Here is a 13,755-nt window from a genome sequence, read left to right as displayed (position 1 = left end):
TCTAACCCAAATGCAACTTCTGACCTTGACCCCACAACTCTGACCCCAGGTCTAACACTGTGTGCAAGGGACCTGGGCCCCACAAGTCAGTCTCTGTCTGTCTGTCTGTCTCTACAGAGTGAGTGGCCCCGGCTCACATTCTGATGGAAGCCCATGTGACCCTACAGAGTCCTGGAGCCCTGAAACTCTGAGAGTGGCCCTCAATGGGAAGCTTCTGGCTGGACTATTTGAGACCCGAGCTGGGAACCTCACTTGGACACAACCAGCTTACACCTGATCCGGGGCATCACATGAGAGGGAAGCCAGTGAAACCAGCCACCAGCCTGGTGCAGCCCCTCCACCGGCCTGCCCACCACCAGGGGTCCCAGGGCAGGCACCACTCAGAGGGGAACGGTACCACGTTCCTTCTCCTGAGACCCTAGCAAGTAGAACAGGGATAGACAGCCACCAGCACCTTGGACAGAGCCCAGGCAGTGGGGGTCAGCACCGTGGCCAGCGCCAGCCACTGGGACCCCTGAAGCTAGAAGCCAGCACCACTGACAGCTACCCGCTAGGACCCCAGCAGCAGCCAGCACCTGGGACAGAGCACAGCGGGCTGCCTGGGTCAGTTCTCTCCGTCCCTGAGGGTGGTACCCAGGGCCCTACAACAGGCAGAGGAAGAAGGGACACAGCCACACATCAATCCCATAAAATTAAACGCTTTTTTTAGTGTTTAAAATAGCATTTACAGGGCAGCAGCATTTACATGGAGCAGCTATATATTAACTATCCAGACTCTTGTACTTTGATACAGTATCTACAGCGCAGCCTGTGCAGGCAGGGGTGGGAGAAGGGTAGTGGGTGAGTGGGCCCCTGCCCCTCAGTCATGTCCCCTCTCCATCCCGGCCCAGCCGTGTCTCCTCACCCATGCCCCCCTACACACACCAGGCTGGGCTGGCTCTTCCTTTCCTCTCCACTTACTTTCTGTGTGCCCCGCATCTGTGCCCCAGGGTGGGGGCGGGGCAGGCAGAAGGTGCAAGCCTGTTCTTCCCAGCGGGCTGCTGGCCGCTCTCCAGAGTGCAGGGGGGCCAGGTAATAAATAAATAAATTAGATCCTTGCCCTGGGCAACCACAGGTGAGCTCAGATTCCTACGACAAGAGGACCCTGGGCCTGGGTCAAGTGGACAGAACAAGGAGGGGCCTGTGCTGCATGAGGACTGAGGGGGTCTTCTTCCTCCTGGGGAAAGGGCGCCTCCAGATGAAGGGAGGCCAGTGGATGGGTCACACCAATGGGAGCCTGAGTTGGGGTTGCCTCCCAGCTCTGGCTAAAGTCTGTGGAGTCAGAACAGCACCCCAGCTACAGGAAGAGACCCAGGAGCCGATGGGGCACCAAGCTCAGACCATAGTGTCTCCCTACACTCCCTGCCCCTACCCCTGGCCAGGCCTGCCCACCCTGTGTCCTCTGCTGGATACACAGGGACCATCTGAGGCCCAGCTGTCACTAAGGCAAGCCCACACACACAGCCCCAGGTGGGTGGCCCACCACGGCAGGTGGGCTCGCTGATGATCCACGCATGGGGCCCACCACGCCCTCTACTGGGCCAGGGCTGAAGGCACTTTCTCCGCTGGTCACATGATGTCAACGAAGAATTCGCAGGGGTTTCCCATGGCCTTTTGGAAGGACTGGCGGCTGCCTGTGAGCTCAGGGGGCACAGATGCCAGCTCCCGCACAGGTGGGCCCCCAGGGGGCCCGCCCACCGCTGCGTACGCCTTGGCCACAGGGCACAGGGGAGGCAGCCCAGGTGCAACCGCTGAAGCCTGGCTGCGGAGGCTGCTGCCATGGCTGAGCTGGCTGGCCGGGCGTTCCCGCCAGCTGCCCGCCCCACTCAGTGCTGTGGGGTCAAGCTCACTGCCACTGCCTCCCGCACCAGCCGCCCGGCGCTCCTGCTCACGCCCCAAGGCCCGACGGCTGCTCCCACCGGCGCTTCGGGTAGACCCGCTGCTCTTGCTTCCTGGGAACGGAGGAGCAGAGACAGCCCATTAGGGTCAGGCCCAACACGTCCAGCCTGCCCACAGGATCCAGGTGGAGTGCACACTGAGGAGGGGGTCCCAGCCATGCAGAGACCAAGGAAGGGACCCACCCAGGGGAGGCAAGGGAGTAGTCAGCGAGGGTGGAGAGCAGAGCGGGCAGCAGAGATGTTCCAGGGGCCATGCAGCGCCCCATGCCTCACCCCAGCCCCACCCGAGCTGAGAAACTGAGTCACGGTTGAGGTTCTAGAATACCCGATGGCCCTCCTGCTGCCCCCACCCATTTCCCTACCCCCCAGGGCCCTGGCCAGCTATGCCCCGCCTCGCTCAGCAGACTCCCAGGGGAGGGACTCTGAGGACATGGGTGGCCAGGGTCACGCCGACAGGGACGCCGAGAGGGCCCCTGGCTTACCGGCCCTGAGGGTCCTCTCCTCTAGAGCTTCAGTCTAACGCTTGCTCAGCACAAAACAAGGGATAGCAGAGTTACACACCAGGGCCGCCCCTGGGCACCACAGCACTGGGCACGACCACCCATCTATCCCAGCTCTCTGAGGCTGCCCCCCAGCTTCCTGAGTCACTCCTCCCCTCTTCCCCAGGCCTCCAGGTCACCTCGGCTCCCTGGTCCCCCACTCGGCTTCAGCCCTCAGCTTCAGCAGGCTCTTGTCTGTCCCCTCCACTGTCTGGCTCCCTGGCTTCCCAGCGTCTAGCGCTCCTCACCAGGCTGCACACGCCACAGGCAGGGCGCTGTCTTCACCACTGTGTCCTTGGGCTGGCCTAGACAGTGGCTAATGAGGGACTGTCCCCCAAATGAGGGCCTGCTCATGTTTGAAGTCCTTTGCTATTTCCAGCCACCCTTACCTGTGTGGTTCCTAAGCCACTCCCACTGCCCTCCCATCTGCCCGCCCCCACACCTGGACCACCAGCCCTAATGTGCCCTGTTCCTTCAGGCTCCTCCTAGTCTACCATCCAGAGAGGTTAAGAGGGTGAGCTGGCTGTTCCTGCCTCAGACACTTCCTTGCCCTGCCCCTCACATACTGACTATGGCCTCAAGAGACCCACACTTCCCAGATATCCTGGTCCTTGCCCCATCCAAAAAGATCCTGCCCATGGTTCAAGCATAGAGCTGCAGGAATCAGAGGGGAGCGGGGACAGGCAGGGGCAGAGCCAGGCGGCGGGGGCAGCAAGGGGGCAGTGAGGGGCCAGACAGGGGTCTCACCTTCACTCTGCTGACTACCAGCACTGCCGCTGCCATAGCTGAAGCCAGGGTCCTGGTAGGCAGGTGGGAAGCAAGGTGGAGGCCCTGGGTACTGATAGGGGAAGGCCTGGCCCAGCGGCCAAGGGGCAGCTGGGTGGGGCAGCGGGGCCAGCGTATCTTGATCTGAGGCCCCACTGGAGCCATTGTTGAGGTTTAGGGCTGCGAGATCTGGCAGGGAGAGGAGTAGTGGGTACACTGGATGAGTGGGGAGCAGGCATCTCCTTGCCCTGTGGCTCTCCACGTCCCCCAATCCCTGGCCCCACTCACTGGTGCACAGGTCCCCGAAGACGTAGTAGCACTGCTCCGAGAAAGTGACCTTGTTGACGGTGTGCCGCAGAAAGCCGTGCTTCAGCATGGTGCTGGCGTACCTCCTCGCCTCACGCCGCTCCTTGAAGCCCTCCACGTGGGCATAGAGCCAGTCCACCACGTCCGCCCCTGTGGCACCCGGCGGCACTCAGGGCTAGCCCGGGCCCTGGCCAGCCCAGGCCCTGCCTCACCCGCCTGCCCTCCCAGCCTCCACACTCACCTATGACGGCGTTGGCGATGGTGATCTTGAGCCACATGCGGTCTCGGATCTCCAGCCCTGAGTCCGGCAGCCGCATGACCCGCACGACGGCGCCCATGTCACTCTTCACAGTTAGGGGTGCCTCCTCCAGCTCTGCAAGGCATGGGTCTGGGGGTCGGGGGATGGGCCTCTGGCAGGTGGAAGGGTTTGCTGCACCTCTCCTGAGGGCTGAAGGAGCTGTGGCCTCACCCCTCTAAAGGGCTGGGAGGGACCCTGGTCAGGAGCTATATTTGCATCCCTCTCAGGGGCAGATGTGAGGGCAGTAGCCCTACCCCAAGTGAAGAAAGTCCTGAAAGAAAACCCTTGGAGCCAGACACTGGGCATGGCAGAGGTAGAACTGCATGTCCCCCCTTCTGGGAACTTTAATGGGAATCCTGGACTCAAACCCAAGGTGAGGTCTTTCCCACTCCTCAGAAAAAGTTCAATGGGCAGGCTGTGTCCCCCATTCCCACCATCTTCTGCTAGCCATGGGGCTGTTAGTCCTGTTAGTGGCAGAAAAGCAGAGTGGGGGCCACGTTCATGCACCCACCTCTTCCCACCCTCACAATGGATGGAGGACGCTGGGGGCTGGCCCAGACTCCACACCTATCACTCGCATTGCAGAGCGCTGGGAAGCAAGAGCACAGGGTGAATGGAGGAATGGAGGAGTACAGTGGGTGACTATAGAGACATGAGAGGGTGCAGGGGATGAATGGAGTTCAGGGGGCACAAGATGTGAACAGAGACATAAGGGGGGGGTGTAGGGAGTGGAGACATGAGGAGGTGATGGGGCGAGGGGAGGCATGAGAGGGTATGAAAAGTGCTAGGGCATAGGGGTACAGGGGTGTGACGTATATAGAGGGCTGTAGGGGGTTCACGGGGTGGAGAGAGGCAGGTGGGGGCCGGTGGGGATAAGTGGGGAGAGAAGATGAGGATGTCTGTAGAATACAGGAGGCAGACACAGGTGTGAACACTGTGTCTGTGTGCGCTCTGTGAGAGTCTGCAGGGATAGGTGTGTCAGGCCAGTACCCCGCGTGTCCACGAGGAGAGGGGGTGATCCGGGAGCATCCTGGTCCCTCGTCAGGACTGGCCCCCATGCAGAGCATTGGAGCAGGTCTGGTGTGCTGTGCCATGGTGTGAGTGCGTGTGCCCAGGGCCCAGGTGGGGCCCAAAGCTACCACTTACGCGGAGCGCCAGGCACAGAGCTGGTTAGTGAGGAGGAGCTGGTGCGCGTGACGGCGCTGGAGCAGGGGCTCGTACCATAGCGGGGCAGGGCGCCAGTCAGTGCCGCCGTGTGGGACAGCCAGGCAGCTGGGTCGATGGGCCGCACCGGGTCAGCTGAGAGCCATGGACGACAGATGACAGGCAGGAAAACAGAGGGTGGAACACAGGGCACAGAGAAGACAGACCTTCAGGCTGGGCCAGGTGCTTCCCTGCCCCCCCCCACCACCGCCCTTCTCAGGGTCACTCACCCCTTGGGATGGTGAAGTAACTCCGGGGGGTTGGGTCCCAGCACTTGGCCACTGTGAGGCTGATGGGCCTGTGGGGTGGTTGGAGTGAGTCACGTAAATTGTGAGGTCCCAAGGCCAGCCCCCCACTTCTGTAGGCCTCACCCCGTCTGTGACACGATCTCCCGAAGCACCCGGACTGCGTCGTCATTGGTCATGTTCTCGAAGTTGACATCGTTCACCTGGGGTAGGGTGGGGCCAGGGACCAGAGTCAGTGACAGCAGCGGGAACTAGGGGGCTGGTGAGGGTTCGGGTCAGCAACTGAGTGGACACCGGGCCCCGCACCTGCAGCAGCATGTCACCAGGCTCGATACGGCCGTCGGCAGCCACGGCCCCTCCCTTCATGATGGAGCCGATGTAGATGCCACCGTCCCCGCGGTCATTGCTCTGGCCCACGATGCTGATGCCCAGGAAGTGGTGCCTCTCTGTGTGGGAGCAGGTCAGGCGGAGGGAGGGTGAGGCTGTGAGTGGACAGGTGGTGGATGGGCGGGGCCGCAATCAGGGTGGGCAAGAAAGCAGGACGGTGCCCCTGAAGCCCTCACCCATGTTGAGCGTGACAGTAATGATGTTCAGCGACATGGTCGAGTCCGTGATGCTGCTGAAAGATGAGGCCTGGAGGGATGGGGGCAAGGTGAGGGGTGCTGACCCCAGGTCCCAGCCCCCAGGCCCGCTCTCCTGTCACCCCATCCCCAGGCACGTACTCGGTCTGTCTGTCGCATACGCTGCCGCCGGCGCCGCCGTTTGTGCTTGCGGATCAGCCGAGAGGAGGTGCTCTGCTCCGTGGAGCTGCTCAGCCTGGGAAGGCATGGGGGTCAGGTATGAACCCCGATCAGGGGAGGGACTAATGTGTTGTCCCCTCCTCCCAGACAAATGAGGACAATGGCTGGAGAAGGTGCAGGTGAGGAGCTCTCCCTGAGAGAGGAGCTGCATAAGTAGGGGTTAGGAGCTTGGACCCACCCTCTCCCTAATGGGTGGACCAGAGTTGAGTTTGCTTATAAAGTTCAGCTCCCTATCTGCACACAGTGTTGAGCCTAGAACATTTAAAACACACACACACACACACGGATCTGTGTTCTATTGTAAGCCCATTCATGCCTGGTCACATGTATACAGAGACACAGACAGATGTGCACAGGCACACACACATATGCTCACGCCACTCATGCACGCATGCATACCTCAGCACACCTGCACTGACCCTCAGCACGCCCAGGCAGGTAACATGGTCCCCACACGGCCGCTCACCGGCTGGTGTCCTCCTCGTCAGAATCAATGAAGCTGCTGGACTCCAGCTCGCTGCTCATCACAGTGGACGCGCTCTCGTGGGGCAGGCCCAAGTCCCGTCGCCGCTCGCCCCTCGGGTGCCCGTTGGTCCGGGAGGCTGTGGGGAAGGCAGGGGGAGTTGTCAAGGGGGTCCCTGGAGGTTACAGAATCACTGAGCTCCTGTTCTCTAGGGATCTGGGAAGCTGCAGAGGCTGGGGAGGGGGGCATGTCATGTGGGGGTCCTGGGAAGTTAGGCCTGAGGCCTCGACCTGGGGCGCCAGGACCACTGTTCTAGGAGATGGAGCAGTAAAGGCACTCCATGGAGGGTACCAGGGAGGGTGTGTGTGTGTGCTTGGAATGAGGTTTAGGGTTTGGGGGTGGAAGGCGGCAGCCACGCTACCGTCCTCGCGGCCCTCACGGTTCCGGCGTCGGGCTCGCTCCCGCCGGTGGCTGATCATGGACTCGGTGCCAGTCTCGTTGTCCATCCCGTCTCGGCTGCTGGCCACATTTGGGCTGTGCCGATGAGAAACGCGTGTCACTGCCCAGTGCCAACACCTGGGCCACTGTGCCTGCCCTCAGCCCCTCCTCTACTTTAGGGACTCTCGCCGCACCACCAGCACTACAGGGTGAAGCTCCAACTGCCTGCTACCCTCTCCTCGGCTGTCCTCCCCCTGGCCGCCCTCCCCAAGATTGCCCTTTCCTTGGCTGCCCTCCCCCCGGCCGCCACCCTCCCCAAGATCACCCTCCCCTTAAGCCACCCTCCCCTCTGCCGCCCTCCCCCTCAGCCGCCCTCCCCTCTGTCCCCCTCCCCCTCTGCCACCCTCCCCCTCGGCCACACTCTCCTCAGCCACCCTGTCACCATAGGCCGCCTTTCTGTAATTCAACAGGCCCTCAGGCCCTCGGAGTACCACAGGAGTGCTTACTGGAAGGAGGGGGGCCGGGAATCCCCAATGCCCCCCGTCCGCTCGAGAGGTGGGGGCAGGTCTGTGTGGCTATCCGTGCCCTGAGACCCCGCATCTGAGTGTGCGCCCTCAGCCAGGACCAGCTGCAAAAGAAGGGGTGCTTAGAGATTCCTATCAGCTCCCAGACCACCTTCCCTTCCCCAGAACACTCCTACTCACCTGGGACTCTGCCCCCTGCCTCAGACCACCCTACCCTTCACCTCCAGATCATCCCCAGGTGAGACCCCCTGGTACAGGCCTCAATTACCCCAAGTCCTGTGCCTGTGGGGTCCGTCCCCCACAGTGAGTAACCCTACTCCCATGAGGCATTCCTATGCGGAACAGGTGGGTGGGGGCCACCCCAGACTCACCCAGGAGACCACTCGGCCATTGAAGCAGGGCAGCCTGGCATTGTCATCTGAGATCTCCTCTTTCACCACCCTGGGGAAGAAAGGTCATGGGCAGGATGTCCCACTTCCCACCAGAATGACAGTCTTCCCACTGATGGGTTCAAAAGACTCAACCCCTACTTCATCACCCAGCAAGCTCTGCTGTCTCTGCCTTGAGAGGCTCGAGAGAGACACAGATGCCCACCCATGCCTACAGCACCTTCCACACCCTCTGCGCCACCAGCCCCCAGGAAGCTCAGCCATACTCCCTAGGTCACACTCTGCAGGCCCGACACCCTCTTCTTGGGGTCCAAACCTGCCTCTCCCACTCCCCAGCACCACAGAGGGCCACCCTAGGGCTCCTGCACAGCTCTAGGGTCAGCCTCCTGGCCACCTCGGGCTCACCTCCCCCAGGTCCCTGCCTCAGGTCAGAGAACTGTTGACAGACAGTGAACACCAAACACACATTGCAGGGACGGCCTTGGCCCCTGGCCTTGCCACTCCATCTACACGGGTCCAGGCCCCAACCCTGCTTATCTGACCACACACCACGTGCACAGCCCTGGCCAGCCCTGGCCTGGAAGCCTAGGTGCCTCCCCTGGGGCCTTAGTCAGACCAGACTTGTAGCCCAGTCTCATCAAGGACATCTCTAGTTCTTCCTCAGTTACAGCTATGCCTGTTCCCTTCTCCCCACTCCCATCACCTCAGGACCAGCAACTCCACATTTTTAGGTGCCCAGGACTCATTCCTGCCCTCTGTCTTCACTTCTATCAATCTCTGGATGCTACTATCAAACTATTTCCTCTTACCTCCTATACACCCCCCCCCAACAAGAACGCAAGCACATGCATGTGTAAGTGCACGCTACCCACACTGACACACACATGCATACACGCATCCACACCTGCATGCATGCATACTATGAACACTTCTATGGCATTTTGCCACCCTCCTGGCGTGCCCACCTGGGAGACAGACGTGACCCCCTCTGGAACAGCCCCAACTCATGGCATGGAAGCCAGCAGCGGATACAGTGAGCATGGCTCATTCACAGAGAGGCTGGAGACCCCACTATACCCTGTAGCCACATTCCCCCTACTTTCCATACAGACTTAGGTAAAGTGCAAAGGGCCAGTGTGACGCTCAGAGGAAGGAGACCAGATGACCCACAGGTCTTAGGAGGAGGGTGGACAGGAAGTCAGGCATCAGGGTCCACAAGGGTGAGGGCAGCAGCTGGCTCTACCCAGTCAGAGGGTTGGGGCTGGGATCTGGGGCCCAAATGATCCATATGATGGCCTCCTTAGGAGCTGGGGGCAGGGGCAGGGTGGCCAGGAGGTGCCTGAATGCTCTGCCCTCCTGGAGTTGCTGCCCAGCAGACAGGATTTTCCACGCCCAAAACTTGGCCCCAGCAGAGAAATGGGAGCCGGAGCCCGGCAAGGCCTGGATCCACACCTGGCAGGAAACAGGCCTCAGGCTGCAGGATGCAGCTGCAGGGCAGCCCCTGCTCTGCCTGCCCCTGGCACCCGCCAAGGGGGACAAGCCCCTGGTGACCGTACCCACCGGGAGAGACCCTAAATCATCTCTCCTCAATACCTCCCCTGGACTAACACGTATTCACCAATAACAGACCCCTCAGTGGGCAGAGGGACATTCTCACAAAACACTCCAACTCCTATTGACACCCAACCCGCTGGGCCAGGCTGCCCCAGCCTCTGGGTCGAGAGGGCCATGGAATGTGGGCTGGCTCAGAGAAAAACCTGAGGCCTCTGGCTGTAGGTCATGGACAGGGAGCCAGTGGGACTTTCCCTTGGGAAGTACTGGGATAAGGGCACCCTCTCTGAATACCCACAGCAGAGACCCCAGAAGGACTTTGTTCCTGTCTCAGCACCCAACATGCCACCCCAAGGTGAGCCAGGTGGTGGCCCCTCCCTGCCACACCCCAGCCCTCTGAGTCACCCACAGGAGGCCTGGGCCCAGGAGAACTCCTCCTGCTCCATCTTGTTGAAGAAACCCAGCTCAGGGAAGCTCCCCGCCTGCAGCACCGGGAGGCGTGAGTTTCCAGAGGTTATCCATTCACCTGAGGTGGCTCAAGGACTCTGTGTCCCCCCACTTACCCTCCCAGGGCCTCCTGCCCTGGGCTCACCCTCCAACCTGAGGTCAGGACTGGAGGAACCACAGGCCTTGGGTCCAGCCAGGCTGGAGGAGCAGGAAGGGAGGTGACTGGGCCAGCCCAGATCCCAATGGGCCAATCCTGCCCTGCTCCCACCCCACCCACACAGAAGAGCTGGTGCTGAGCCCCTGCAGCCCTCTACTCCTCTGAGGGGTTAGTGGTGTTGGCTGTGCCCAATGTGAGGGTATGAGTCCTGGCAGCCTCACAGACTAGGGCTTACTGGGTTAGGGCAGCAGCCCCAGGAGCCTAGCTTCTATCAACACTTGGGGCACCCACCTAGGGGGCACCTAGCCTCAGTATTTGGTCCCCACCCCAGGATTCTTGGCAAGTTCCCAGTTAACCTCGAACTTGTGGGTGGGTGGCTTGAACTTGTGGCTGTGGGACCCACCCAACACCCCCACAGACCAACCTGGGTGAGGAATCTGCTCTCAGAGACAAGGGAGGCAGCTGCCTGGCTCCCAAGGGACACAGCACCACCTAGCCAGTCCTCCCAGGTGGGAGAGCCCACCCAGGGCTAGAGGAGCCCACCCCATGGTTTACACCCTGCCCGCCACAGAGCAGGACATAGCAGAACCAGCATAGAATGCGGTGGGGATGTCCCCCAGGTCCCAAATATTCTAGGGGAACTTGGGAACCCCATTCTATTCCAGGAGCTGCTCCCAGAGGCTGGAGTTGTCCCTGACCAGGTGCTGGACAGACAGCAGAGTCTGGGCCAAACAAGCATTTGACCCTGCCCAGAACCCTCCACATGGACACAGGGTGCCATCTGACACCTGCCCCCAGCCTGGGTCACCGTCCCTCTGATACACAGGTGCTAGGGCCAGCACCCGGCAGACAAGCCCAGTGCCAAGTCCAGCTGACCTGGCATCAACCATACACTCCTGTGATAGTCAACACCCTCCCTGTACCCAACACTTATGAAACCTGAAAGTTGGCCCAGAACTCCCAGGCCAGGCTGCCACAAACCCAGAGCCCCCTCCTCAGTCTTGCCTCTGCCCCCTATACCCCATCCAACTTTTTAGGGCCTTAGTTCAGAATAAGGAGGACTCAACATGGAAAGTGCTGGCTGTTCGTATACGGGAAGGGTACAGCGCTGCACTGAGTTGGCCAGTGATACATTTGGGGAGTGGGGACGAGCCCTTCATTCCTCATAGGTTGGAACTAACCCCCAAACTGAGGCCACACCTCTCACCCCCAAACTGGGGCCACCATCCCCATTCAGCTCAATCCGCCCTCCCTTTTCCCAACCTAGAGCCACATCCACTTCATGTCCAGAGTGAGCCCCAAATTATGATTTATATTAAAGTGTGCGTATTACAGATCCATCCCAATAGAAAAGTGCTGTAGGTGGGACTTTAGGAGAGGGAAGGGAGAAGTTGGGGTGGGTGTGGTGGTTCCCCTGGGTCTCTGAGATGAGACCACCAGACTGACAGCCAAGGATCTAGGGAGGGAACAAGGTGAGCTCCACCCTGCTTGTCCACTGTACCCGTCTGTCTCCTCTTCACTCTTCCATCTTAGCTCAGGCCCCACATCCCCACAGAGGCTCCACAGTGGCCCTGTCTGCCTCCCAGCCTTCCTCCCATCAGCCTGGGGGTACCTTCACATCCAAGTTCCCCCCACTCCTGTACCCACTCTCCCTAGGGAAGGCCTGACCACCTCCTTCCCTTACACCCCAGCTAGTCCCAAGCTTGTCTCCCCATACAGTCAACCTAAGAATAATATCTGCTTCCAGCTCTAGGGCTGCCCACCCCACTTCTGGGTCAGTACACTTGACCCTTCCCACCTCCACAATGGGTGGCTGCCGGGGGTGAGGTGGCTGTCTCCTGACCCTGGATGATCTCTATAGCCTGGGGGTGGGGGCGGGCACAGCAATATTGGCAAGGCTCTCTTAGAGCCAGCTCAAGGGTGGCAGCCTGGGGGCTTCATGCTATGCCTTTCAATCTACAGCAGCTATCTATGATAGCTTCTATCCATGGCAAAGTGCAATGTGACTTTAGGGGGGCGGAAATCCATTTACCTAGTTCTCACAGTCAAAGAAACCCAGGCCCAGAGAGGTTTACTAGCTGCCTTAGGTCATCCAGCAGATGGAAGTACAGCTGGCACCCCCCATCTCAGACAGAGCTCCTACCTGAGCAGGCAAGAAAGACAGTGGTGGGAGGGGGGGATCAGCCTTCAGGGACTGCCAAGGCTACACCCTACCCTTTGGCTTCTCCCTGGTAACAGGGAGGGGGGCAGAGCTTCCAGTAGTTCTGAGTCGCTCAGGACCCCCTGAGAACCACTGCGGCCTGTGATTGGTCTGACCTGGGCCTGCCCAAGGCCTGTGCAAGCCAACGTCCAGGAAACGGCCTCAATGTCAAAGTCCCTGGAGGTCGCCGCACACAAGGACTTGGGTTGGTCTGCAGGCAGCCAGGGCACACCTGCTCTACCAACGGGGCCTCTGCATGCCCCCCTTGCAACACTGCCGAGCTGGGGACTCGGGTTACTGGAGTCTGTGTGGGCACAGTCCCAGGGGCCCAGACAAGTGCAAGAGGGAAGTCCCCTGACCTGGGACAGTCACCACAGGGACACAGACCCAGGAGCTGAGAGTCAGCAGAAGGCCAGGCTCCTCAGGGAAGGCAAGGGCTGTGTGGCCGAGCTACACCCGCCTTCCAAGTCAGGAACCCTGGGCAAGAGTGGGTGAGCCAACGTCCCTAGCCAATCTCGGCCACCTTCGGTTTTCAGGCTTTGGAGGAAGGGCTGGGAGGAGCCTGTTTTGAACTCCAAGAAACTTGTGCAGATCCCAGTTGACAGGTTTCTGTGCTGCCCTGCCTATTCTCCCATTCCTACCAGGAGATCTCTTGGGTGGCTGAGCCCTGCTCGGACTTCCACTATGTCCACCTTATCCCTGACCCTGCCCTAGTCCCATAAACTACACACACTACAGACCACCTGTCCTGGTCAGGTGGGCCACTCAATGCACACTCTCCATAAGAAATAGGCAGCTGACTCTAGGCCCCGACAGGTGTCAAGATGAGACTTTTGGTCAAGATGGTTCCCTGCGTGGCTCTAGAAACTTACACTGGGCACACAGGGCCCAGATCCTACAGGTGCAGCCAGAACCCTCAAATCCCGTGTCCACAGCTCTCAGACCTCTGATCCAGATGTCAGGGCCGATGGCCAGCCCAGGGCCAGGCAGGTGGATCTACCCTTCACGCCAGCTATCCGCAAGGCCTCCAAGGTTCACAAGAAACCCAGACCGCTCAGACCAGTGCACACAGGCGGGAGGCAGGTCCAGGCTCGGAGCTTACTGTGCACCCTCACAGGCCCAGGCCCCCCCAAGGCCCTGCCGACACAGACAGGTGCGCAGACACATGAGCACGCCCACAGGCGGGCACCAGGCCCTGGTCCTCCCCAGCCCGCGCGTGCGGAAGGACAGCCCGGCCCGCACAGTCCAGTGCACCCACTGACCCGAAGTCCTGGTCCATGGACTTGAAAAAGAATTTGTAGGCGTGCACCGGCCGGTTGCTGAGCACGTTCTTGAAGTCGGCCAACGTGACGCGCTCCGGGGCCACGGGCAGTTTGACCAGGTACGGCGTCTCCTCCTCGTCCATGTGGTAGATGATCTTGGTCTCCGCCATGGCGCGGCGGCAGGCGGCGGGCACCGGGCCCGCGCGGCGCTCAGGGCCCAGCCCGCGGCTC

The 13,755-nt window shown here is 60.7% G+C and overlaps 1 protein-coding gene across 2 annotated transcripts; it reads right to left on the bottom strand.

Moving 5' to 3' along the window:
- Positions 1 to 1,608: 1,608 nt before the first annotated feature.
- DVL1 (dishevelled segment polarity protein 1) lies at positions 1,609 to 13,694 on the bottom strand. 2 transcript variants are annotated; one of them, XM_006885845.1, is made up of 15 exons: positions 13,525 to 13,694; positions 7,890 to 7,959; positions 7,501 to 7,622; positions 6,978 to 7,090; positions 6,560 to 6,695; positions 6,016 to 6,109; positions 5,857 to 5,926; positions 5,600 to 5,739; positions 5,420 to 5,496; positions 5,279 to 5,346; positions 4,992 to 5,144; positions 3,789 to 3,920; positions 3,530 to 3,697; positions 3,224 to 3,430; positions 1,609 to 1,991 (listed from the first exon to the last, which is right to left on the bottom strand). In XM_006885845.1, exons 1-15 carry the CDS (start codon positions 13,692 to 13,694, stop codon positions 1,609 to 1,611), a joined length of 2,103 nt encoding a protein of 700 aa, XP_006885907.1. The 2 variants fall into 2 exon arrangements, with proteins under 2 accessions (XP_006885907.1, XP_006885908.1); XM_006885846.1 differs by having other exon boundaries at positions 5,067 to 5,144.
- Positions 13,695 to 13,755: the final 61 nt, after the last annotated feature.

The sequence above is a fragment of the Elephantulus edwardii genome, unplaced genomic scaffold (assembly GCF_000299155.1).
Source record: "Elephantulus edwardii isolate Elephantulus edwardi_28Jun2011 unplaced genomic scaffold, EleEdw1.0 scaffold00045, whole genome shotgun sequence".
Lineage (NCBI taxonomy): Eukaryota > Metazoa > Chordata > Mammalia > Macroscelidea > Macroscelididae > Elephantulus > Elephantulus edwardii.
The sequence above is the reverse complement of the archived record's forward strand: the minus strand, read 5'-3'. Positions and strand labels throughout refer to the sequence as shown.